The sequence below is a fragment of the Oncorhynchus mykiss genome, chromosome 21 (assembly GCF_013265735.2).
Source record: "Oncorhynchus mykiss isolate Arlee chromosome 21, USDA_OmykA_1.1, whole genome shotgun sequence".
In the NCBI taxonomy this organism is placed as follows: Eukaryota; Metazoa; Chordata; class Actinopteri; order Salmoniformes; family Salmonidae; genus Oncorhynchus; species Oncorhynchus mykiss.
Genome location: NC_048585.1, coordinates 42,394,174 through 42,420,155, shown reverse-complemented (window position 1 = coordinate 42,420,155; position 25,982 = coordinate 42,394,174). Strand labels below are relative to the sequence as shown.

Genomic DNA, 25,982 nt, shown 5'->3' with positions numbered 1-25,982 from the left:
GCAGGCAGCTCCCCCTCTGTCCAAATGTGCTGGAGTTCCTCCGACCATAACTGGCGCTGTAGCCACAGGGGCACACTGGATCCTGGAGACTGCAGCGCTTTCCTCAATGTCCGACTGCCAGTGGGGCGAACTTTGACCAACCACCAGTTAGCTAAATTATTTCGAAGCACTTACTGTCACTTTTGTTTTTAAATATATATATATGTGTGTGTTTTACATGAAACGAGATGTGGTTTATTTATTTACTAAGTTGGCTGTCGTTGGTGATACAGATATCTTTCATCACACTAGCAATTGGTGAGTTTACTTTTTGAAGTTGTTAGCTACAGTAGCTAGCATCGCCACATTACCTTCTTTCACACCCAGCCTATCGATGCATGCCAATTCGGCCTGGGCTCAGGGATACAAGCAAAGTGACAATCAACAATGTGGCAGAATAAACTTTAACTTGCCAGTTGGGATAGTAGTAGAAATGTAGTTAACAATGCTAGGCACATAACGTAGCGTGGCAAATTCCTATAGCTAGCTACATCTAGTGTGTGAGCTAACAGCCAACTGGGTAGCTAACGTTAGTTGTGATTCACAATCCAACCAAGAGAGTTAAGCAAATCTACTTGTTTTCACGTGCAAAGTTAATAACTAATCCCTACAGTAATATATTGGCTCACCTGCGGCGTTTCATCCAGCCTGCAACTGGTGACAAACCTTACCCAATGTTAACTACCTATTGCTGGTCCATACCTATTGCTGGTTGTTGTGCAAGGGGCTAGTAACTAACTAGTTAGCGAGTATATTTACCACAACACTGCTATTTACAAAATCGCAAACTAACGTTATTGGAAAGCCAATCGTATAACGCAATAGTTGGATAGAAATGCCTGGCACGTAACTGTTCGACGGTTGCCCTAATGTCACGCCTATATTCCAAGCAGCGGAGCTGAGTGGTCGTAAATCCCGCTTGCACACCGCTCCATTCATCGAAATCGCAATTTAGCCAACACTCATCTATTTTTGTGACTACCTGGACCTACCATTTCGTTTTTAAGTATTGAAACCAATGATTTCGTCATTTCAAATAGGCTACATGTCGTATTAAAGAGCATATACAGTGCATTTCCACATTTTGTTACATTACAGGTTTATTCTAAAATGGATGGGGGGGGATCCTCATCAATCTACACACAATACACCATAATGACAAAGCGAAAACAGGGTTTTTAGAAATGTTTACAAATTAATTAAAAAAACATCTTATTTACATAAGTAATCAGCCCCTTTGCTATGAGACTTGAAATTGAGCTCAGGTACATCCTATTTCCATTGATCGTCCTTGATTTGAGTCCACTTGTTGTAAATTCAATTGATTGGACATGATTTGGAAAAGCACACACTATATAAGGTCCCACAATTGACAGTGCATGTCAGAGCAAAAACCAAGCCATGAGGTCGAAGGAATTGTCCGTAGAGTTCCGACACAGGATTGTGTTCTGGGGAAGGGTACCAAAACATTTATTCAGAATTGAAGGCCTGCAATAACACAGTGGCCACCATCATTCTTAGATGGAAGAAGTTTGGAACCACCAAGACTTCCTAGAGCTGGCCGCCCGGCCAAATTGAGCAATTGTGGAGAAGGGCCTTGGTCAGGGAGGTGACCAAGAACCGATGGTCACTCTGACAGAGCTCCAGAGTTCCTCTTTGGAGATGGGAGAACCTTCCAGAAGGACAAGCATCTCTGCAGCACTCCACCTATCAGGCCTTTAAGGTAGAGTGGCCAGACGGAAGCCACTCCTCAGTAAAAGGCACATGACAGCCCGCTTGGAGTTGGCCTTAAGGCACCTAAAGGACTCTCAGATCATGAGAAACAAGATTCTCTGGTCTGATGAAACCAAGATTGAACTATTTTGTCTGAATGCCAAGCGTCACGTCTTGAGGAAACGTGGCACCATCTCTACGGTGTAGCATGGTGGTGGCAGCATCATGCTATGGGGATGTTTTTCAGCGGCAGGGACTGGGAGACTAGTCAGGATCGAGGAAAAGCTGAACGGAGCAAAGTACAGAGAGCTTCTTGATGAAAACCTGCCCCAGAGTACTCAGGACCTCCGATTGGGGTGAAGGTCCAACAGGACAACGACCCTAAGCACACAGCCAAGACAACGCAGGAATGGCTTTGGGACAAGTCTCTGAATGTCCTTGAGTGGCCCAGACTTGAACCTGTTTGAACATCTCTGGAGAGACCTGAAAATAGCTGTGCAGCGACCCTCCCCATCCAATCTGACAGATTGCTCCGCTCCACTCACATACTCTGATTCCAAGGACCAATGTTTTGTTTAAAGGCGAATTGGCTCTGGAAGCCAAAACAGCCAAATACTCCCCTCTGTGTGGGAACTCTAACCATATAAAGGTGTGTACTAATTTAAATAGAAAAGTATTTCGCGCTGATATGAAGATACACTCCTTATGCTTCCAAAACCGTACCGCAACCGATGCGTGTTTAACTTTCGGGAAGATACTATTGTCAATATTAGTGATATGGGAAAAAAAGTCGATAGGTAGATATCGGGATATTATTTTTGATGATCGCAATACCTTTTAGAATAGTGAGAATTGCAATACATATCGCTTCGGCACCTAAGTATCATGATAATCTTGAGCACCCTGGCAAATCCTAGTCAATAGGTGCTAAAGCAGTTAGCGTGTATGAATGAATGGGGTAGAAGTCATCTGGCTTATGCCCTTGTTTAAAACCAGTCTACTGGGCTAGTAGGTTTAGCTGTGCAGATGGGCTGACAAATTCTACACATTTTTGACTTGTTAAATGCATGCGCATCTGTAAACTTAGAAGATAATACTAGTTTGAAAGTCGAGTGAGTGAACTTTTGTCACAGGCTGTTTAGTTTTATCCTAAAATCCAATCTGATTGGACAGCTGTCACTTATTGTCCGGCATGTCTATTTTAGCAACTAATGTCATCAGCAATGATGTAGTAATCACCAATAACCGGTAAATGAATATAGTCCATGTGGATTTAATGCGAATGTGCGTCAAAACAGCTCTTGAATCTCTTGTTCAAACAGTGAGTGAGTTGGCACTGCAGGCAGTGAGGTGGTAGAACGAAGAGAGAGAGCTGTCCGATGCGGGATAATAAATAAATAAAAATGTCTGCCTGTCATGCCTCGCTATGAGTTTCACCGGCACTTGGGCGTAGGGTTCAAAAGTGCACTCTGTGTGTTTAGAAGGCCGGGTGGGCATGGAGTACTTTGCCTTACGTGACGAGATGCAGATCCTCCGTGTGTGTGTGTGTGTGTGTGTGTGTGTGTGTGTGTGTGTGTGCTGTCACCCCCTTCTCTTTGACGTAATTGTTCTGACTGGTTTTAGTGCTTTTGCCTCAAGTAGCCTTTTCTGGAAGCATGTTAGTAAATGTCTGATTCTGTCTAGGCTACCTTCAGTTTTTCAGGGCTTATTTTGGGTCTTGTGTATGTGTTTGTTTGTGTGTGTTTACTGCCGTGAATGTTGTTTACTTATTCATCAATCGATCTCATCCCTTGTATGTCACAGTGCTGTCTATGGACAAGCTGGTAAATGCATTTTGTTGGTTGTTTTTATTTTATTTATTAGTACGTCTCTCCTCCCCCTCCCCCAGCTGCTGGCCTGTATTATTTGGCAGAACTAATAGAAGAGTACACAGTTGCCACTAGTCGAATAATAAAGTACATGATACTGGTGAGTAGTTTCTCTTGGATGATCTCTAACACAGTGAATTTGACCGATCATTTCCTAGAACACTTCGGCCTACAGTGTACAAATTCAAACTACCTCTCTACAGTAACCGATTAGTCTTACAGCCTAAATATCTTGGTCACCTACTTGTACATTCATCTCTTCTGAACAACTCTCCCCTTCTCCCCTTTTTAACTTGTTAGGTGACCCAGTATTCCCATATGTCCTAGGCCGCATTCAAAATGTTGCACTACTTTTGTCCAGAGGCCTATGAATAAAAATGTTGCACTATATGGTGAATAGGGTGGCATTTCAGATGCGTCCTATACCGCAGAGGGGAGTAGTACTACTAACACCCCTCCTCTGTGTACTGTACTTTAGTTCTCTACAGGTGTTCTGACGGGCCTGTACCTGTTTGAGGGCTTCCCATGGCTGATGATGGGCTGTGGTCTCTTCACCAACCTGGTGTACTTTGGCCTCCTGCAGACCTTCCCTTACATACTGCTGAGCTCACCCAACTTCATTCTCTCCTGTGGTGAGCATCAGAGGCAGGCAGCAGCTGAGGCAGGAACAAGTGTATAGTGGCGATAGCTTTTCTAGATGTAAACGGCAATCGATAATATGCAGGGCCTGGAGTTTCTTCCCTGGTCATGTGGCCTAATTGAACTGTTCGGTGCATGCACTGTAATTTAAAAAAAAATACACTTCATCCCTCCTACATCTTTGTCTTTCTCCCCCCCCGCTCTCCCTCTTTTTCTCAGTATTGGTGGTGTTGAATCACTACATGGCTTTCCAGTACTTTGCTGAAGAGTATTACCCCTTCTCAGAGGTAAGCCTAGGACGCACACACACACACCTCTGAGGTAAACCTAATCTGTGTTGATTACTCCTGAGCTCTTATGAGCAAAGTATTGCAGGGTACATCCATATTTTATTTACTTAGCAAATTACATAATGGAACTCTGAGTGATGGCTCAAATACTCAGGGTTGGGTAGGTTACTGTTCCAAATGTAATCATTACAGTTACTAGTTACCTGTCCAAAATTGTGATCAGTAACATCATTTATGGATTACACCAACTCAGTAGCGTAATCAGATTACTTGCAGGTACTTTTGGATTACTTTCCCCTTCATAAGAAGACAGTTTTTTTGTTGTTGTAATCAGTTACTCCCCAACCCTGCAAATACCTCACCTAGGGCAAAGACAGTTGCGATGTGTAATGGGAATATTTAAACTGAATGAAGTTAATATTCAAAGACTGAGGACCCGAGGATTTATCATTGTTTTCTCTGAACACTGATTCTGTTGTACGTGACAAAGTCACTGCTTTTTCTTTTGCCCTTCATACAAAGCCTCTCAGGCCGGTGTTTACAGAACAGCCGTCTGCTGATTAGGACCTAGTAGTCATAGGCTATATGTTTCGCTATGATCAGGAAAAACTCTGAGCCCTAGTCGTAAACTCTAAAGGCTGAGTATTTCCTTGTCAGGAATCACTCCTGGCCCTGTAGCTCCTCTCCTCACCTCCGTTTCTCCTCAACTCCATATCTTCTTCTCCCTGAAGGTCCTGGCGTACTTCACCATCTGCCTGTGGATCATCCCCTTCTCCTTCTTTGTGTCGCTATCGGCGGGGGAGAACGTGCTTCCGTCCACCGTGCAGCAAGGAGGTGAGCTCTTAAGGCGAAGTCTGAAATGACACCCAATTTCCTGTGTATTGCACTGCTTTTGACCAGAGCCTTATGATACGGATACCTAGTCCTGTTCAGTAGGGCACACACTTAATTACAATGGAAAACGTTTACCAGGAAAGTACGTTTCCCCCTATATAACTAGTTCCGTTAAATGTTGTTTTCTCCCTGCTGGACCCCACCCAGATATAGCACGTTCAGGTACCATTCCCCCCCAGTTGTTCACCTCTTAGCCAACCAGGTTATTTTACTAAAAATGATTTAACTCTCTCAACAACTTATCTGGTTAGATAAATTCAACACATTTCAACTTTATTTTTCTCCTCTCTTTCCTTCTCTAGATGACGTGGTCTCAAATTACTTCACCAAGGGCAAGAGGGGCAAGAGGTCTGGCATCCTGCTCATCTTCTCTTTCCTCAAGGAGGCAGTGTTGCCTAGTCGACAGAAGATGTACTGAGGCTCTACTCGGGGGGGTTGGGGTGGTCGGGGGGTGGTAGGGGTACAAGGGTATATTTGGGAAGGGACGAAAGGAGAGGTGGAAGAAGAGCTCATCGTACCAGAGCAGACGAGAGCTTCCCGTTATTGCGACGGACTAGCAGCAGTGTGTTTACAGAACTTGTCCATCTCTCATAGTCGCTCTCTTTCTCCCTCTAGCGCTGTCTGCATCTGAAATGGCACTCTGTTGCCTATATAGTGCACCATATAGTGAATAGAGTATCCATGGATGTCTGTGATGATGGTGACTGCAAACAAAGAACTGAATGCCTCCCTGGCTCCTGTTCTCCAGCTACAGTAGGTGTCTCAAATAGGCTCTCTTCTGCATCAGATTATTCTGTTCTGTTTTTAAAAAAACAACTAAAACCAGTGTTTCTTATTGGACAAGTTCATGTTGTCCCCTCTGGGTTTTAGTCAGTTGGAGGTGGAGGGCAGGTTGAAGGGGGGGAAGAGGGCAACAGGGTTGGCGTGAAACGAGGCCTAGACCGGATCACTTGTTTGCGTCCCAAAGGTCACCCTATTCCCTACATGGTGCAGAGTCCCATGGGCCCTGGTAAAAAAAATAGTGCCCTATGAAGGGAATAGGGTACCATTTTGGGAAGCAGCCCTTGTGTTGTGTGCTGGGTCGCTAACTCCCTACTAGTATGGGGTCGCCTACTAAGCCAATGTTTGTACGTGGCCGCATAGGAACAAATGAGTTTTTCTTTTGTACCGTTCAACAATCATCAATGACTCCATGGCTCTCAAACTGCTCATTCTCTTGAGCCATTCAAAAGAAGAAAAAGAAAGCTTAAATAATAACAGTGATTTTTCTTTTGTATGTCAATTGATTTAAAAAAAAAAACAGAAGCAAACTAACATGCCCACGAATACTTATGAATCTGTGATAAGGTAGTTGACGCGCAATCATTTTTGTACGCTTGTTATGGGTGAATCGGGTAAGTTTGGCGAGAGAAACTGCGAAAGTGATGTGTAGCATTGCTATTAAAGAGGCTGTTATATGGTGTGAGACTCATCACTGACTGTGTGGAAGATAAATGGTATTTTCGCTGGGGTATGGAATTATTGGATCCCTTGATAAAGATGAGCAACAAAAACTAAAGTAAAAAATACTAATACTGAGCTAAAATAATGTGTTTATACTAGATGATGTGGTCTCATTGTTTGACAAGTAACAAAAAAATAATCACAATTATTGCACGCCCTGCTTTCAATACTCCAGCACCCTCGCCCTTTGCGAGGATAATGGCACGGACTTTTTCTAAATGTTTTATGAAATTGGAGAACGCATTGGGAGGGATCTTAGTCCATTACTCTATATAGAATCTTTCCAGATCCTTGGACCTCTTTCGTCTGCGCTTAAGGACTACACTCTCCATTTCAAACCACAAGTTTTCAATGGGGTACAAGGATCTAGTATGGGGTACATTGAAAAATTATAGATTTTTTTTGTGGTCAATTAACAATTTCTTTGGATTTTGATGTGAGCTTGGGGTTATTGTGTTGCTGGAAGATTAACTTGCTGCCAAGTTTCAGCCTCCTGGCAGAGGCAAACAGGTTTTTGGCTAAAATGTCCTGATACTCGGTCAAGTTTGTGATGTCCTTAACTAGGGCCCCAAGACCAGTGGAAATAGCCCCATAACATCAAAGATCCACCACCATATTTTACAGTAGGCATGAGGTGTTTTGAGTATGTATTTTCATGTCATCTGACCATAGCAACGATTGGAGTTTACTAAACGTTGTTGGCACTTGAATTTGAACCTGTGCTATGGTCATATGACATAAAAAATAGAGCTCTTTGGACACGCCCACCAGCGGTGGGTTTGGCCTTCGAAAGAACAATCATCCCTACGGGGGAGGATCTGGTAAGATCATGAATGGAAGAATGGTCTAAGATCCATTCCGATGTGCTATCCAATTCTCATAAAACATTTTAGAAAAAGGCTCAGTGTCGTTATCCTCGCAAGGGGAGCGTGCTAGGGTATTGGAAACAGGATCCAATCATTTTGACCCCTATATTTGTGGTGTTGATTTAACTTGTTAAACAAAATCTCTTTCTCTGAGCAATTGTATTAGTCGTAATAGCCTCCCGAGTGGCGCAGCGGTCTAAGGCACTGCATCTCAGTGCTACTGTAGAGATGTCACTACAGACCCTGGTTCGATCCTGTATCACAACCAGCCGTGATCGGTAGTCCCATAGGGCAGCGCACAATTGACCCAGTATCGTCTGGGTTAGGGGGTCGGCCGTCATTGTAAAATAAGAATTTGATCTTAACTGACTGGCCTAGTTAAAGGTTAAATAACTAATTTACAGTATATTTTATACACTTTTTTTTGCTAATCTTTAACAAGGGATCCAATAATTCCGGACCCCACTGTCAGACTTAATCAATGATTGGCGGTGAGGCAGTTAACATTTTACATTTAAGTAATTTATCAGACTCTCTTATCCAGAGCGAATTACTAGGGAGCAACTAGGGTTAAGTGCCTTGCTCATGGGCACATCGACAGATTTTCACCTAGTCAGCTTAGGGATTTGAACAAGCAACCTTTCTGTTAACCTGGTGTGAGACTCAATATGTGAACGGTTATGTGGAATTACTTTCCTGGGTTGCGTTCACTGGGTATGAATTGTTTAAACACTTCTAACAGAAAATAAGCGTTGTTATTGGACTTATGTTTAGTAATTTCTCCGTTCCAAAAAATTGATCTCCCACTACTGAACTGAACATGACCCTGCTTTTGCAAAGTACTCTATATTGATTGTGTGCTTTCACTATACGTGTATGTTCTGGGGCTAGCGGCAGTTGGGGGGGGGGCGAAAGGTTGGGCAGAGGTCAGGACATGCCATTGCTGGGGTGTGAAGTGATTCTCAGGAAGTGTGAGCGTTATGATGACAAAGTAAGCGGACAAAACCACAACTCCCACCTCCACCCCCTACCTTCTTTTGACAAGCTCTCACCTGCAGACCCAGACTAGACCCTGAGGGAGTGTCATCAAGACAGCAGGCCCCCAATTGTGACAAGTGACCCAGGTTACTGTGGTCTCAGCCCTGTGTCACCCCTCCCTTACCTTCGCGCAGGAGACCGAGGAGCTCCAACCACAGAGAAGTAGCTGGAGACTGGTGAACTCAGCTGCTGTTCCACTTATGTATGCATAGCCAGTTTGACATTGGGATGGGGGAGCCCTATAATGACACGAAAGCACTTAATTGGGACAGCAAACCCAGAGTGGAAAGTTACAGGGTAGTCCTTATTTCTCCTGTATTCAACAACATACATAGATAGTATATGACTAATTACAATACCCATTTGTAACCATTTTCGGGAGTTAGCTCTGACATTGCCAAACAATCCTTGTACGCCTTTCATAATCTCTGACAATGTTTTGGGACAAGAATATACAGTATTAATGACACCAGTAATGTTTCTCAAATATCACACCTTTTAATAATAAAAATACTCCTGATATGCAAAATCTATGTTTTGCAGAACACCACTGTCCAATCACCTGTAATGGTGACAGTAGAGTCAGTACAGTGTCTCTCCATTACAGTAGAGTACGACTGGGAGAAAGTGGATCTCCACCACTCCTTAAAGTAGAAGTTGCCCCCAACCACAGATCTAGGATCAGATTACCCTACCTGCCATTCTAACCTTAACACTTAGAGGGATGAAATAAATCTGACTGGATCATTGGTTAGGGGCAACTTCTACCTCTCCATCCAGTCAGTAGTGGCCAGGCTCCAGCTCCTCAGCCAGGTGCATGGCCACCTCTGTCCAGGGAGAGGTGTTGGGTCCTGGGGAGCAGCCGATGCGCGGCAGATCCAGCACATGGTTGGGCTGGAAGTGGTTGGGCGAGGCAATCCTTGATGGGAAGGCAGCAGAGAACAGCCCCCTCTGAAGGACATCCCAGGGCAGGTTGGGGACCGACTGGGGGGACCCGTCCCACTTGGCAGTGTACTGGGGACGTCCATCCCCACGGGCCCTGCAGAGAGTTATGCTGCGCCTCAGGTCGGGCTCTGGAGGGGACCTCTCGGGCTGGCTGCTCAGACGCACCCCCTGGGGCCGGGAGACAGAGGCCGGCGGGGGTTTGGAGGGGTTGGGGGAGATGTTCCAGGCCTCCCGAGGAGGGGCCCCTGGATGCTGCCTGTGGCAGACCTTGGTCCTCTGGCTTTGTGGCCTCTGGCCCGGGGAGAGACAGTGGGCGTGAGCCTGGTTCCATGTGGCCATAGGCTGGGCCCAGAGGAGGGGAAGGCCTTTCTTATCGGCCCACGCCGTGACCTTCTCTTCCATCAACTTCTGTCTCCCCACCTGAGGGAGGTCACCATAGAAAAATGGACACGGAGGAGAACCAGGTAACAATCGTTAGAAAAAAGGAATGATTCCTTTTTTGATTAAATTCAAGCGTTTGGACAAGCGTAACTCATGAGTAACTTCTTATCAGTAAAATTTTAACAGTAATAATAACTGCGTTGTGTTTTTCCACACAGTAGAGTAGACAAACCTTCTCTATGTTCTCGGCCCTCCTGTGCATGTTGAACAGGTCCTGCCGAAGGTTCTGCAGCGCCTTGCGCCTCTCCATCTCTCTTTTCTTCTCGTTCTGCCACATAGAGTCCTTCAGAAACCTGGCCACAGTCAGTCACACATACAGTCAAGTAAAGTGTCACTTCTGTTAAGAAATAAGCGGAGTAAACTCATTGTCATCTGATAGGTGGCGCCACTCCTAGGCGCCACTCACCCCTCAGCTGATCTATGAATATCTCTCTGACATGGCTGTATTAACTGGTAAGTACACAACTTGTTGCCCCTACTACTACACCAAACCTGTCAAACAAACACACACATCTCTTTCTCTATACCTCTATTTCTGTCTTTCTTTCTCTCACACACACACCTGGCGATCCTTCTGTGGCACCAGATGCGTGCCAGTTCCAAAGGTGTGTGTCCTCGGTTGTCTCGTGCACCCGTGTCTGCCCCCGCCTCCACTAGACTCTTGGTACACTCCCACAGGCCCTCGGTGGCAGCCAGGTGGAGGGGCGTCAACCCTGTGTCAGTGGCTCTGGAAATGAACCAATACACGACTCTTAAAGTACATCATTACCACCTTCTTCATCTTCACTGTCATTATCACCATCATCGTCATTATAAAGGTAACGCTCATTATAGACATTGGGATAATGTTGTCAGAGCAAGAGATGATGTCATACACGTTTGGCAGGGCTCCATGCTCCAGTAGGTAGGTGAGGCAGGCATGGGAGTGGGGTCTGCTCTTGGCAGTGAGGACCATGTGGATGGGTCTGCGGCCCAGGGGGCAGCTGGCGTTTATGTCCACCACTTGGGATGCCAACAGCAGCTTCATACACTCCAACTGCCCGTGTAGGCCAGCCACGTGGAGCACCGTCAGACCCTAGTGAGTGTGTGTGTACATATAGGTATGCAGGCGAGCACTGTGTACTCAGACAGGCACAAAAGGGCACACAAGTGCAGATGGATGGACACACGCTCAGACAGACACAGATACTCAGCAGGTCAGTACAGCCACAGATAACATGTTGGAATGCATAAATATAAACAAATGACTAGCACTTCAAGAGATGGGGTTATTGAATTGACATCGAGTCAAGCCGCCAACACAGTGCTTGATTCACCTGTTTGTCGAGCTGCGTTGGGGACAGCGCCCGCTTCAGGCTGAGTCGCAGCCAGTCACGGTCCCCGGAGGTGGCCGCCTGGAACATGTCGCTGTCCGGCGGAGCCTTCACCAACCGCCGCACCAGCACCACCCCACCACCTACCCTGGGCTTACTGGAGGAGCACATTATCCAGTCACTCAATAACAACAATCAGTCCAGGAACAGGTTGAGAATAGGAATAAAAAAAAGTTCGTCTTTAGTTTTTAAAATTATAGTTCGATAGTTGGAAATAAACTAGTAAACCCAGGCTCTGGTTAGCCTAAACGTCTGCCAGCATTAAGGCGACTCCTTGCTCTTGGGCGGTGCGCAACCACTAGGCTAGGCTACTTCAAGTTGCGCTATAACTTCTGATAAATTACATGCACGAAGCCTTGGCTACAATGTTACAGTGTTTCAACGGGTTAAATGTATAGCTACAAAGTAGTCTAGCAAGTCCGGATACAATTTTACCACATAGTAGCCATCTTTAGGTCGATAACTTTCCGCGTTTGTTTATATGTTCCATGGTTGCTATGGTTATTCTTCATATTGTTCCACTGTTTTTAAGCACAACAACTCAACAAAAATACAATTAATTGTATTTATATTACTCAACAACCCAAAACAGAACATTGCAACAGAACGATGCATGACAGATAGAAACGTTCCTATTTAGAATCAATTTGATTCGAACACTTACTTTATCTTTCCAGAATTCAGAAGTTGTCCTTGTAAAAGAGAATGAATTGAAAACATGCGCATTGTTAATGTTCCAGTCCAAGAATATAGAAATATTTTACATGGCTCATTATCGCAGTCTAGTGTGGAAGGCAAATAAATGATGTCAATTTGTGTGTGTGTGTGTGTGTGTGTGTGTAGAGGCGTGGCCAAGAAACCCCTCGGGTAGAAGGAATCCGGGCCTGATCCTATTGCTTCTGTTATTGTTCCTCACTCACGTAGCCTACAGACGACTGGGCTTTGTTTTGTAACGGCTATGAAATGTGTTGAATTAAACAAATAGCCCAGTTCACAGCAAAGGCAGTTCTAGCATACTTAATATATATATACTGTATATTATCAGTAACATACATAGTCTTACATCATAAAGAATTTTCCCCATTAAAGTGGTCATCATTTCAACACCGACCTTCCTATCAATGTGGTAAATCGTTTCAATAGAGGCCTCTGTTTTTTCCCTTTTATGTCTATGATAAGCCTACAGTAGGCTATGACATGACATGATACACGAATCTGGCACATTGGCCCACATGGAATTTGTCTAATTACTAGCCCAATTAACAACATCCAGGTCAATCTAATCTAATGCCAGAGGCCTGAGTGGCGCAGCAGTGTAAGGCACTGCTTCTCAGTGCAAGAGGCATCACTACAGTCCCTGGTTCAAATCCAGGCTGAATCACATCTGACCGTGGTTAGAGTCCCATAGCGCTGTGCACAATTGGCCCAACATCGTCTAGGGTAGGCCATCACTTTCGATAAGAATTTGTTCTTAACTGACTTGCCTAAAGGTAATAAATAAAAAATCCCCATTTTGCCTTCATGAGGTAAGATGGAGTGTCTCCTGTCTTGATACTGGGAAATGGACACTTCCATAGAACCAATGGGATTCCTATAGTTCAAGCCAAAGCCCTGGGCAGAGGCATTGGCAATGCATTGGCTGGAGCATGTGTTGTCATTGACCGTGTATGGGTCTGAGGTTTCAGAGCAAAGTAAGTATGAAATCGGTCGATTCTGAATGGAACCAGTATTGGAGGCCTGCCTCGCTGAAACAACCTGGACTCAGGGGTAGACGTAACATAGTAAACTAAAATTTGGGACACCCAACTGAGTATAGTCTGTTATGTTTGGTATGGTCCATCATCTATTTCATATTATGAATTCTAATTTGTTGTGGGCAACTTTAGCTTGGTGGCTAATGTTAGCCAGGCTAGGGATTAGGTTTAGGGGTTAAAGTTAAGGTTAGGTGAAGGGTTAGCTAACATGCTAAAAAAGTATTAAGCGGTTGCAAAGTTGCTAATGAACTAAATGCTAAAGTTATCCGTGATGATATTCGAAAACGCAACTTTTGGGTGGCTAAAAATTTGCGTTATATGCCTACCATCCACCCCAACCAACCAACCAACCAACCAACCCCCCTCCTTTCATTTTAGTAACGTTCTGTCTTATGTAACCATACCAAACGTAACACTAAGTGTCCCAGATTTTCATTAGCTATGTTACGTCTAGTCTGTGAGAGCAGGCTGGCTGAGAATGTGACAGGAGAGGACAGTGGTGTGTGTGTGTATCAGTGGAGGCTGCTGAGGGGAGAATGGCTCATAATAATGTCTGTAACGGGGCAAATGGAATGGCATCAAACACCTGTAAACCACGTGTTTGATGTATTTGATACCATTCCTCTGATTGCGCTCCAGTCATTACCAAGAGTCCTTTCTCCCCAATTAAAGTGCCACCAACGTCCTGTGGTGTGTATGCATGTGTGCGTGATGGTGCGCGCGCGAGTGTGTGGTGATACTCTCTATGTTTCTGTGTGATCAGTGCTCTCATCAGAAGGGTTGCCTAGTCTGATCATTGATTATTGACCGAGTGAATTCTGCCTATACCCGGGAGAGATGGACCGTGGTTAAATCTGATAATACTTTGCAAAGTATGTGTCATGGCAATACTGTACCTTCACATGAAAGCTGATTGCTCTACTAATTCACTTTTGTTTTAAGTAGGCCTGTCACGTGTATGTTCCCCTGTCCAGTGATAGCCACTCAGAAGAAAGACAGCCTCTGCAGCTCATACTTGGTCAGGAGAAGCCATACTGTATGATCTACAAAAATGGAATTCGATAGATACCTGTTCTAGGAGTTCTTAGAATTCTATTTAAATGGTAGAATCCAAATTCTATTTCTATGGTATGAGTTACTGTGTGTGTGTGTTGTGTGGTTCCAAGAGTTACTGTGTATGGGATTGACTGTCGTTCAGTACAGGTTCAAGGTCAGGCCGGAGATGGTTTTGCCCCCAGCTTGACCCTGGAGTCTGCCCGCCAAATGCATCCCTGCCTCAGTGACTTCCCTAGCCTGTCCTTGGCCACATGGTGGGGGTCGTGTGGAGCACTTAGTGCAGTGTGTGTGTTCGTGCGTGTGTATGTGTGCGATGTTGTGGACTCATGTTTGCTCCTAGCAGAAGTCTCTGGACAGAGACCCTTTCATACAGTATGTCAATTTCTGTTTGGCTACACGGATCAGATGCTTGCTTGAGTGGTGTGTGTGTGTGTATACGTGTGTATGTGTGTGCGTGTGTATGCATGTGTGTGGATGACAAACGTTTCAAAGCCTCCCTCCACTGACTATCTATATAACCCCAGCAGGTTGATTTCTCCAACACTGTCGCACCATTAGATCTGATCTGAGCTATAGTTACAGCTTAGCAAAAGGCCCATCAGAGCTGTTCAACCCTGCTTAAGGCAGGAGTGAAAATGAGCTCATGTCCTCGAAGCTTGAGAAGCCCGCAGTGGCCAGCTGTGGTGCTTTGCCATTGGCTCCCCCTTTTCATCCGATCACCAGTCTGGTCCCTAAGAGGCGGAGTTCTGAGCTTTGGGTGAGATCACTGAGTGAAGATCGGCCAATTAGTCATTCAAACTCAACATTAAAGCAAATACTATGGAGTCAGTCCGTGTTCATGCAAACACGTTTAATCACACACAAACAGACTCAGTACCCTTCTCATCCCCAAGCACTCATGCTCTCACTGCTGGTCCATTTGAAAGACACAAAGCCAGTGTGGAAATATGACTGCTGTGAAAAGCTGGGCTCCAGCCTAAGGATGTATTCGTGCTGATGTGGAGAGTGAGAGCTAAAAAGGACAGGGAGGAAAAGAGAGAGAGAGAGAATGACAGTGAGAGAGAGAGATGGAGAGAGAAAGAGAAAATGAGAGAAAGAGATAAAGAGGGGAGAGAATATGAGAGCGAGATAGAGAAGATGAAGAGCGCTTCATAGGCCTCACAGCGCCTTCATATTTTATGAGCCACCTCGTGAGGACCTCATGCCCTGGGGGCCTCTGAGCTATGTTAGTGTAAGTGCGCTGATGCCCTCGCTCCTCTCTCTAAATTGTTCTCTCTCTATCTTGTTCGCTCTCTCTCTTTCTCTCTCTCTCTCTCTCTATTGCTCTCGCTATCTCTAATCCTTCTCTCTCTCTACCCCCCCCCTCTATCTCTCTCTTTATCTCCCTCTCTCTCTCTCTCTCTCTCTGCTCAGCCAGGCGGCAGTGTGTTAATGCATCCTGGCACATTCTGCAGCTCGGAGTCACAATGTGGCCGGGCTTTAAGCAGTGACCGTACCACGACCTCCCTCAGCCTCCACGCACGCACTGTCACTGTACGAGGAGGGTGAGACATGGGGCAAGGGGGGTGACGGGGGAGGGAAGGGGGGGGAGAGAGCACATGGGAGAGAATGGCAGGGAGGGGCAGTGAGATAGGGGAGAGAGGGGTGGACGCTGTTTCTGTCTCTGTCACCCCGGCGGGTGCTATCCAACACAGTGCCAGTGAGACAAGGACCGCGAACTGAGATATGGGAATGTGTGATGCGATGCAATGGGCTGGCTGTTACATTGTAGGCTTTCAGCGCTTGTGTAACCATGTATCTCCATGAGTGCTGAACATTACATTAGTTAGAGGAGCTGAAGACATGGAATATAATGTATTAACTGTCAAAAATGAAATATTTTGGACCGTTGATGATCAAATGTCTCTTCCAAATGATGTGCACTGTATTTGTTTTACTCTGTCTCAGTGAGTGGTGTGTATAGTATACAGTGTGAGTCACTATACACTCTTAGAGAAAAAAAAGTACTATCTAGAACCTTAAAGGGTTCTTCGGCTGTCCCCATAGGAGAACCCTTTGAAGAACCCTTTTTGGTTGCAGAACCCATTCAATAGAGGGTTCGACATGGAATCCAAAAGGGTTCTACCTGGAACCAAAAAGGGTTCTACCTGGAACCAAAAAAGGGTTCTGTCTAATGAGGACCGCTGAAGAACCATTTGGAACTCTTTTTTTCTAAGAGTGTAGAAAAGAAAAGCGGGGGCCCCTGCTGGGATCCTACTATAAGATGACTCTGATGCACGCGTCGTCTACCTCGGTCCTCGCAGGATAAAGATCTCATCTGTTGGGTCCTGCTCCCTCATCAGGATACACATCTCACCTGTTGGGTCCTGCTCCCTCATCAGGATAAACATCTCACCTGTTGGGTCCTGCTCCCTCATCAGGATAAACATCTCACCTGTTGGGTCCTGCTCCCTCATCAGGATAAACATCTCATATGTTGGGTCCTGCTCCCTCATCAGGATAAACATCTCACCTGTTGGGTCCTGCTCCCTCATCAGGATAAACATCTCACCTGTTGGGTCCTGCTCCCTCATCAGGATAAACATCTCATATGTTGGGTCCTGCTCCCTCATCAGGATAAACATCTCACCTGTTGGGTCCTGCTCCCTCATCAGGATAAACATCTCATATGTTGGGTCCTGCTCCCTCATCAGGATAAACATCTCACCTGTTGGGTCCTGCTCCCTCATCAGGATAAACATCTCATATGTTGGGTCCTGCTCCCTCATCAGGATAAACATCTCACCTGTTGGGTCCTGCTCCCTCATCAGGATAAACATCTCACCTGTTGGGTCCTGCTCCCTCATCAGGATAAACATCTCACCTGTTGGGTCATGCTCCCTCATCAAGATAAACATCTAATTTGTTGTGTCCTGCTCCCTCATCAAGATAAACATCTCATATGATGGGTCATGCTCCCTCATCAGAATAAGCATCTCATATGTTGGGTCCTGCTCTCTCATCAAGATAAACATCTAATCTGTTGTGTCCTGCTCCCTCATCAGGATAAACATCTCATATGATGGGTCCTGCTCCCTCATCAAGATAAACATCTAATCTGTTGTGTCCTGCTCCCTCATCAGGATAAACATCTCATATGATGGGTCATGCTCCCTCATCAGGATAAACATCTCATATGATGGGTCATGCTCCCTCATCCATGAGGTCCCTGTGAAGAGTCTTCTCCTTTCCTTTTCTTTCCTCCCCTTCCTTTTCCTTTCCTCTTTCTGTTACTTTCCTGTCCTTCCCTCTCCACTCATTTCCTCTTTCATTCTTCTCCTCTTTTCTCTGCCTTAGCTGGAGCGCCCAGGAGAGAGGAAAAGAGTGAGCGACAGAGCGACAGAAAGACAGAGAGAGAGGGCAATAAATGAGTGAAATAAGATAATAGCTGAGGCGAAACAGATTTAAAGAGCAACCGAGAATTGCCGATGGCGCTGGGTTAATGAAGAATTGAAGGAGTAAATGAAGAGTGCAATATAATGGACGAAAGAGGCAGGGGTGAGCCCCAGAGAGAGAGAGGGAGAAAACAGAGATGCGGGAAAGGACATGAGTGTGTGAGATAGAGAGATAATAATGGGGCTAGGGCAGTGAAGTCAAAGATCAGGGGGTGAACAGGAAGGTAAGAGAGACATTTCTCTGAAATTACGGGTGACCATGGCCTCTCTATGACATGTCAGTCCCTGGCCCCCCCAGCTGAGTGGCAGGCACGATGTAACATAGTTGAAGGACGATGGCCCAGTGACTCATCTGCCAATCTTCTTACAGATCGATGGGCAACCTGCACCAAACACACACACACACACACACACACACATACACACACACACACACACACACACACACACCAGCCTCTCTGTGCCAAGGAGGAGAGGGTGAGGTACAGTAGCAGACAGCTGAACAGTAACACCAGCAATGTTAACCTGTAACCAGGCCCAACTTTTTCCAATTCAAACTTTATTGTCCCAGCAGGGGGAGTCATTCATTGTGCAGTCAGGAGTAAAAGACAGAAACATTAAATCCAGTCTGGACTGTAGCGTAAACTAGTCTTCTATCTCATTTCAACGCTTGGCTTCTCTCCAAACCCAGCTACCTCACTAACTGTTGTGTAATGCCGATTTGACGTTGCTTAAGCTGGTCCTGTGCTCTTTTGTACAAGAGAGTTGCGTTTTTTTCTCTCTCTCTCTCTCTTTCTCTCTCTTCGCCTCTCTTGTTTCCTTTTGTGATATGATGTTGAAGTTGATATGCTTGGAAGGCTGTTCTGTCAATCTGTTGGGTGTCACTATAACCAGAAAGGCAGCCTGCCCCGAGCTGTACTGTAGTTCTGTACTGTAGTTCTAGTGTGTGTATGTGTGTGCATCTGTGTGTATGTGTATTCCAGAGGAGGCTGGTGGGAGGAGCTATAGGAGGATGGGCTCATTGTAATGGCTGGAATGGAATCAATTGAATGGCATCAAACACATCACACATACGGCAACCGCGCTTTACTCTGTTCCATCAATTCCATTCTATCCATTACAATGAGCCCTTCCTCCTTCCTCTCAGCAGCATCCACTGGTGGAAGTGTGTGTGTGTGTGTGCGTGCATGTGTTTATGTGTGTGTGTGTGTCCGTGCGTGTATGAACACAGACACCATGACCCTGCTAGAGTAGTGTGGATGGATGGATGGATGCAGGGCATCTATATCCAGGTCACAGAGCATTTCCCCTCACCATGGGTTCACCAGAAGGACATATCATGACTGCAGAAAACCCCATTGCATTCATATATCGGGATTGACACTGTAGGAGCCATTTTGGCCTTCTTATGTGCTCATTTAATGTGTTGTGTTAAATATGGTCGCTGTTCGAATACCTGAGCCATTCAGGTGAAAAAAAATGTATCCTGGAGCAAGGCACTTAACCCGTCGTACTACTATGGCTGACCCTGTAAATAAACACATTTCACTGCACCTATCCGGTGTATGTGACAAGAAAACATATTTTGTATTTTTTGTATTGCCTGTCAAGGCAGGTTTTCACTTGTTTTGTACATTAGGGTTATTCTCATATGGGGTTATGGGTCACTGGTCACATGTATATAGGTGAGAAGATAGAGCATTATTTTAATCACGATGCTGTGAATGGCAGACCTGGGTTCAAATCATTTCAAATTCTTTAGCTGTGCTTCATTGAGCTTGCCTGTTGCAATGGAACCAATAGAAATTCCCCAAAGTGCAAACCTCACCCACTTGGCAGTCCAGGCATGCTAAAATACAACACTCAAAAACACAGGAAGGATGAGGTGGAGAGGAGAGATTACCCCAAAGAGAGAGAGTCTGTCTCAGGGGGATTGACCGTTGACAGTTGTCTCAGGGGGATTGACTTGTGGAGGTCTACAATTTTTTTCTGAGATCTTGGCTGATTTCTTTTGATTTTCCCATTAAGTCAAGCAAAGAGGCACTGAGTTTGAAGGTATGCCTTGAAATACATCCACAGGTACACCTCCAATTGACTCAAATGATGTCAATTAACTTCAATTAGCTTCTAAAGGATGCCATGACATCATTTTCTGGAATTTTCCAAGCTGTTCAAATGCACAGTCATCTTATTGTATGTAATCTTCTGACCCACTGGAATTGTGATACAGTTAATTATAAGTGAAATAATCTGTCTGTAAACAATTGTTGGAAAAATGACTTGTGTCATGCACAAAGTAGATGTCCTAACCGACTTGCCAAAACTATAGTTTGTTAACAAGAAATTTGTGGAGTGGTTGAAAAACAAGTTTTAATGACTCCAACCTAAGTGTATGTAAACTTCTGACCTCAACTGTATCTGTCACTCCCTTTGGTTCCTTCCCCAGGCGTTATTGTTTCTGTTCCAGTGTCATGTCTGTGCGTTGTTTGTGTTTCTTGTTTGGTATTTAGTTGCATTTATTTATTAAAACACTCGCTCCCTAAACTTGCTTCCCGACTCTCACCGCACTCGTTACAGAATAACATCTCACCTAAGAGAAGCATCAGGGAGCGGTTTTTTTTTTTTTTGGTGTCAGGTGGAATGACGTCGGGTCCGGGAGCCGCGACAGCCCTTTCATGCCCCAGCCAGATCGCCAGGCTCCCCTGCGACCACCGGCTCATCAGGCTCTCATGCCTCAGCCGGATCTCCAGGCTCTCCTGCCTTAGCCGGTCTGTTGGGATCCCGCGTCCCAGCCGGCGACAGGTTCCCTCGCATCAGCAGGGGTGACCGGTCCACTCCTGATCCCTGGGATCGTCCCTTGGGTTGGCGTCCTGCGGCCGGAGCCGAATGCGCCGGGGAGGGGGTACTGTCAGGTTTGCTCTCTCTCCGGTGCTCTAGGTCGCCATGCTCCTGCGTCTCAGCCGGATTGACAGGTTTCCCGCGTCTCTGCAGAGGTGTCCGGTCCGCTCCTGATCCCCGGGATCCTCATTTTGGTCAGCGTCCTGCGGCTGGACCCGATCATTGGGGAGGGGGTACTGTCACGTGTGCTCCCTCTCTGGCCTCTAGGTCACCAGGCTGCTCTTTATGGCGCACACCTGTCACCATCATTACGCGCACCTGCGCGTCATCAGACTCACCTGGACTCACTTCCCTGATTACCTTCCCTATATATGTCACTCCCTTTGGTTCCTTCCCCAGGCTTTATTGTTTCTGTTCCACTGTCATGTTTGTGCGTTGTTTGTGTTTCTTGTTTGGCATTTAGTTGCATTTATTTATTAAAACACTCACTCCCTGAACCTGCTTCCCGGCTCTCAGCACACTTGTACACACACGTCATGACAGTGATTTAATACTTTACAATTCAACTTGCAAAAAATTGGAAATTAAATGGTGGCTACCCACTGGGCACACACTGGTTGTCATTTTAATGAAATGATGTGGAATAGACGTTGAATTGACGTCTGTGCCCAGCATTTTGTATTTGTATTTATGAGGGATCCCCATTAGCTGCTGCCAAGGTTAGCTGCTGTTACATAAGGTGTATTTTTTGAGATTCTAGTGCTTGCATCAGTTACCTGATGTGGAATAGTGTTCTATGTAGTCATGGCTCTATGTAGTACTGTGCGCCTCCCATAGTCTGTTCTGGACTTGTGAAGAGACCCCTGGTGGCATGTCTTGTGGGGTATGCATGGCCGAGCTGTGTGCTTGTAGTTTAAACAGACAGTTTAAACAGTTCAGGACATTCAGCTTGTCAACACTTCTTAAAAAACAAGCAGTGTTGAAGTCAATTTCTCCTCCACTTAGAGTCATGAGAGATTGACATGCATATCATTAATGTTAGCTCCCTGTGTACTTTTAAGGGTCAGCTGTGCTGCCCTGTTCTGCGCCAATTGTAATTGTCCTAAGTCCCTCTTTGTGGCACCTGACCACAATACTGAACAGTAGTCCAGGTGCGACATTACTAGGGCCTGTAGGACCTGCCTTGTTGATAGTGTTAAGATGGCAGAGCAGTGCTTTATTATAGACAGACTTCTCCCCATTTTAGCTACTGTTGTATCAATATGTTTTGACCATGACAGTTTTACAATCCAGGGTTACTCCAAGCAGTTTAGTCATCTCAACTTGCTCAATTTCTATATTATTCATTACAAGAGTTAGTTGAGGTTTAGGGTTTAGTGAATGATTTGTCTCAAATACAATGCTTTTAGTTTTAGAAATATTTAGGAGTAACTTAATCCATTCCAAAGCTAACTGCAGCTCTTTGTTAAGTGATGCAGTTATTTCATTCGCTATAGTAGCTGAAGTGTATAGTGTTGAGTCATCCGCATACATAGACACACTGGCTTTACTCAAAGCCAGTCACATGTTGTTAGTAAAGATTGAAAATAGTAAGGGGCCTAAACAGCTGCCCTGGGGAATTACTGATTTCATTATGTTGGAGAGGCTTCCATTAAAGAATCCCCTATGTGCTCTGTTAGACAGATAACTCTTTATCCACAATATAGCAGGGGGTGTAAAGCCATAACACATACATTTTTACAGCAGCAGGCTATGATCGATAATGTCAAAAGCCGCACTGAAGTCTAACAAAAACAGCCCCCACAATCTTTTTTTCATCAATTTCTCTCATCCAATCATCAGTCATTTCTGTGAGTGCTGGGCTTGTTGAATGTCCTTCCCTATAAGCATGCTGAAAGTCTGTTGTCAATTATTTGTTTACTGTAAAATTGCATTGTATCTGGTCAAACACAATTTTTCCCAGAAGTTTACTAAGGGTTGGTAACAGGCTGATTTATTGGCTATTTGAGCCTGTAAAGGAGGCTTTACTATTCTTGGGTAGCGTAATGACTTTTGCTTCCCTCCAGGCCTGAGGGTACACACTTTCTAGTAGCCTTAAATTGAAGATATGGCAAATTGGAGTGGCAATATCGTCCACTGTTATCCTGAAGAATTTTCCATCCAGGTCACTCCTACGCGATGCCAGCGGGTAGGTTCTGCTAAAATTATGTGAAACCACGTCGGTCACCATGACTTGATCAGCTGCTTAGCCAACTTGTTGTAGCTTGCTTACTAACATAGCTAGCTAGTTCTACCTTTTACTGACAAATAAACAGCTTGCTTAGCTTGCCCTGAAGTTGTAGACATGCTGCTCTAAAATGAAGGGGAACTGTTGTCAGAAAACAGTCCGTAGATCAGAATGTTTCTCCACAGTTGCTACTAACGTTGGGGTCAGCTGAGCACAGCAGCAGCTGAACTGACGGGAGGCTATGACTCGTGGCAGAACAGGCAGCGCTAGCTGCTTCTTTATAACTCATTCATGGTGGTAAAATAATGTTGCTAAATGTATCTAGCATATGGACGAAACGTTTGGTGTTCAGCCTTGAGTGTGTGCAAGAGGTTAGCTTCCTATTCCTTTCAGTGACTGGCTTAGAGCTACGTTAGCCAACTGATGGACAAATTTTAGCTAGCTTGTTGTCGTGTGCATTGTTAAACTCCAGAAATACTGCTCTGTCAAGAATCAAACTTCTTAGCTTGGTGTCAAATTGAGCAACTAAGACTTCTTCAGCAAAAAAAAAATGCACAATCAATTACAGATGTATTGTTTTAGGTTATATTCATTTCTACTATTTGAAGGTGTAATTGGGTTCATTAGACAATGTCACCTAGGTAATATTTTCGAATGTCATGGCACCCCATTGTAGTCGGACTACTTTCGAGCTATCCCATTACCCTTTGCGAGATATGAGACAGATCAGAGCAGGCCCACTACACTAAGCATGCACACTACATTATACTGTGCTGCTCAGGTAATAGGTCTTCAGTCTTCTGAGAGGTGCTATTCTGAAGAACTCGAGCAGAGTGTGAAACCGTTCTGAAAGGGTTACAAGATCAGCTCTTTAAAGGAGGGCGCGGGAGACTGTTAAAGTGCCTCATCTCTCTCCTGCCCCTCCTCATCTCTCCTCCCTTCTCCTTTCCCCTACCGACTCACCCCTTCTCTCTTCTTTCCTCCCTTCTCCTACCGACATCCTCTCTTCTTTTCCCTCTCATCTCCTCCCGACTCACCCTTTCCCCTCTCCTTTCCCCCTTTCTCGTCCTCTCTCATACCCCCTCATCCTCTCATTCCACCGACGCCACTCCTCCCCTTATCACCTTATACTAGGAACAGTACAATATTGCAAGGACCTTGTTGACCTACAATATGCCTATGCTCCTCCCCCCCCCCATTAGCCGGTTGAAGAAATCAATAGGGATCAATAACACAACAGGACACCAATATATGAGGCCAGTCTAGGTCTGTACCTGTTTGTGAGTGATAATGAATGACAATGAAAAGCTGTGAAGGAAAGGAAGACGAGACCACCCTCCCCTCCTCTCTTCTTCCCCCTCTCTCCCCTCCCTTCTTCCTTCTCCCTGCCCCTCCCTTCCCTTCCCTGTCCCCTTCGGCAGATGCAAACGTGGCATTTATACCGGTGAGATTGTGCTCTTACGCTTTTAAAGGAAGTGACATCTCCCTCTCTCCGCAGCAGCCTGTGCAGGCTTTTAAACCCTACTCCTTCATCGTGTTTTACCATGGATTACACCAGGCCCTGGAGCACTGATCCCTGCTCTGCCCTCCACTTAATGGATTGTTTGCTTTAAAGCGGGGAAGGGGACCTCTCTCTTTCACTCTCTCTCGTACCCATCCCTCTTGCTTTAGCTTCTCCTTTAAAGCAGAAAACATGTATTACTTTTCCTCTGTGACGATGAATGAGCTCTCTCTCTCACTATGCTTTTGACTCTGGTGATAAAACGATATGCTCCTCACCTCGCAATCTCCATATCCCTCCCTCTCATTGGTCTTTTATCACAAATTCATTCCTTTGATTACTAACACTTGTTCAAGCTAATTTTAATTCAAGTAAAATGTAGCTTTATGTATTCAAATAATGTGTAGCAAAGGTAATTCCCATATAATCTATCCAATTTAATTGAGAAAGAGTTCACCCTTTCCATAGATGTGTTGTAACAGCCCTATTGTGGGAGTGACCAAGTCTGTCTGTGACGTGACTCTAGCTAATGGACTGAGGCTACATGTTTGGATGCATGAAGCCATCCTGCCGTTCAAACTTTAGGTGGCAGAGTTTAGGAGAGCACGCACAAACACACAGGCCCGAGGGCAAGTGATTAGAAGGATGAACAACAGGCGCTCTATTCATACAGCCACTCAGATCCTTTTTTTATATTGAATTGGTACAATCTCCAAGCCTTTACCTCCTTAATTACATGCTAAATGTACACTTGACTCAGACAAGACAAGGTTGCTGATAACTATTTCATACTTTGCAAAGAAATGTATTCTTGTGCATTGGGGAAATGAAAACCCACCTTTTCACTTGTGGATAAAATAAGTTGCAGATGTTTTCCCATTCAAAAAAAATGACAATGGACTTAAGAGTATAGCAGTCCCACATTCTTGAAAGTATGGGCTCCTTTACTGGGAAAAAGATTTTAAAATGTGTTGGGCATCCTGAGATCCAGCGTGTATCCTTGCTTCATAGAAAGAGAGGGAAATGAAATAATAATAATACTAGTAATAATAATAAGAATTGTACTAGTTGATCCGGAAAAGCTCTGAAAATATAACTGTTTGATGAAAATGTCTCTGCTGCAATTTGCCTCCAAGTTGTAACGCTAACTGTATATTAGCTAACTGCATTTGCTGCTGATAATGGTACCTGTTGCTATTTGCTATTTGATTTAGTTTTACTTATATATAATGTATGTTATCTTGTTATCTTTATATTATTATTATTTTTATTTTTTGGGGGGGGGGGGGGTCTTTATAATTGTCAGGATAATTTTTAAATATTTTTTTAAGTATAATAATAAAAGGATAAACAACAGAGTGAACTGTTCATCTCCCTGTCTTCCTCCTACTCCCCCCTCCGCCCCAGCCTGGTTTGCCAGCAGTGGAATTAATTAGCTGATGACATACATAACATTGGCTTCAAAGCACTTCAAGGCATTCTCTTAATAACAGGCTGCTGTGTGACTCCTTCCGATGATCATGAATGTCGAGCCAACAATATTCAGCTGCAGTCCTCGAACAC

General features: G+C 44.9%; 2 protein-coding genes across 3 annotated transcripts; one reads left to right on the top strand and one right to left on the bottom strand.

Annotated features, from left to right (window-relative positions):
• The first annotated feature begins 54 nt into the window (after positions 1-54).
• tex261 (testis expressed 261) lies at positions 55-6,903 on the top strand. Its single transcript, XM_021577847.2, has 6 exons — positions 55-297; positions 3,641-3,720; positions 4,099-4,252; positions 4,479-4,546; positions 5,281-5,383; positions 5,746-6,903. Exons 1-6 carry the CDS (start codon positions 228-230, stop codon positions 5,859-5,861), a joined length of 591 nt encoding a protein of 196 aa, XP_021433522.1. The 5' UTR covers positions 55-227; the 3' UTR covers positions 5,862-6,903.
• A 2,423-nt stretch (positions 6,904-9,326) lies between these two features.
• On the bottom strand, positions 9,327-12,506 carry si:ch211-1o7.2 (ankyrin repeat domain-containing protein 53). 2 transcript variants are annotated; one of them, XM_021577844.2, is made up of 6 exons: positions 12,274-12,506; positions 11,553-11,706; positions 11,112-11,311; positions 10,799-10,963; positions 10,409-10,529; positions 9,327-10,215 (listed from the first exon to the last, which is right to left on the bottom strand). In XM_021577844.2, exons 1-6 carry the CDS (start codon positions 12,333-12,335, stop codon positions 9,631-9,633), a joined length of 1,287 nt encoding a protein of 428 aa, XP_021433519.2. In that variant the 5' UTR covers positions 12,336-12,506; the 3' UTR covers positions 9,327-9,630. The 2 variants fall into 2 exon arrangements, with proteins under 2 accessions (XP_021433519.2, XP_021433520.2); XM_021577845.2 differs by lacking the exon at positions 12,274-12,506 and having other exon boundaries at positions 11,553-12,225.
• Positions 12,507-25,982: the final 13,476 nt, after the last annotated feature.

What these genes read in the sequence shown, in the direction of transcription:
- tex261 (XM_021577847.2), top strand. Translation starts at nt 228, where the DNA reads ATGTGGTTTATTTATTTACTAAGTTGGCTGTCGTTGGTGATACAGATA. An exon ending in TTTCATCACACTAGCAATTG is followed by an intron (nt 298 to 3,640) that starts GTGAGTTTACTT and finishes CCCCTCCCCCAG; the next exon opens with CTGCTGGCCTGTATTATTTG. An exon ending in TAATAAAGTACATGATACTG is followed by an intron (nt 3,721 to 4,098) that starts GTGAGTAGTTTC and finishes ACTGTACTTTAG; the next exon opens with TTCTCTACAGGTGTTCTGAC.
- si:ch211-1o7.2 (XM_021577844.2), bottom strand. Translation starts at nt 12,335, where the DNA reads ATGCGCATGTTTTCAATTCATTCTCTTTTACAAGGACAACTTCTGAAT. An exon ending in CATGGAGCCCTGCCAAACGT is followed by an intron (nt 10,964 to 11,111) that starts GTATGACATCAT and finishes GTTCATTTCCAG; the next exon opens with AGCCACTGACACAGGGTTGA. An exon ending in GGGCCGAGAACATAGAGAAG is followed by an intron (nt 10,216 to 10,408) that starts GTTTGTCTACTC and finishes GACCTCCCTCAG; the next exon opens with GTGGGGAGACAGAAGTTGAT.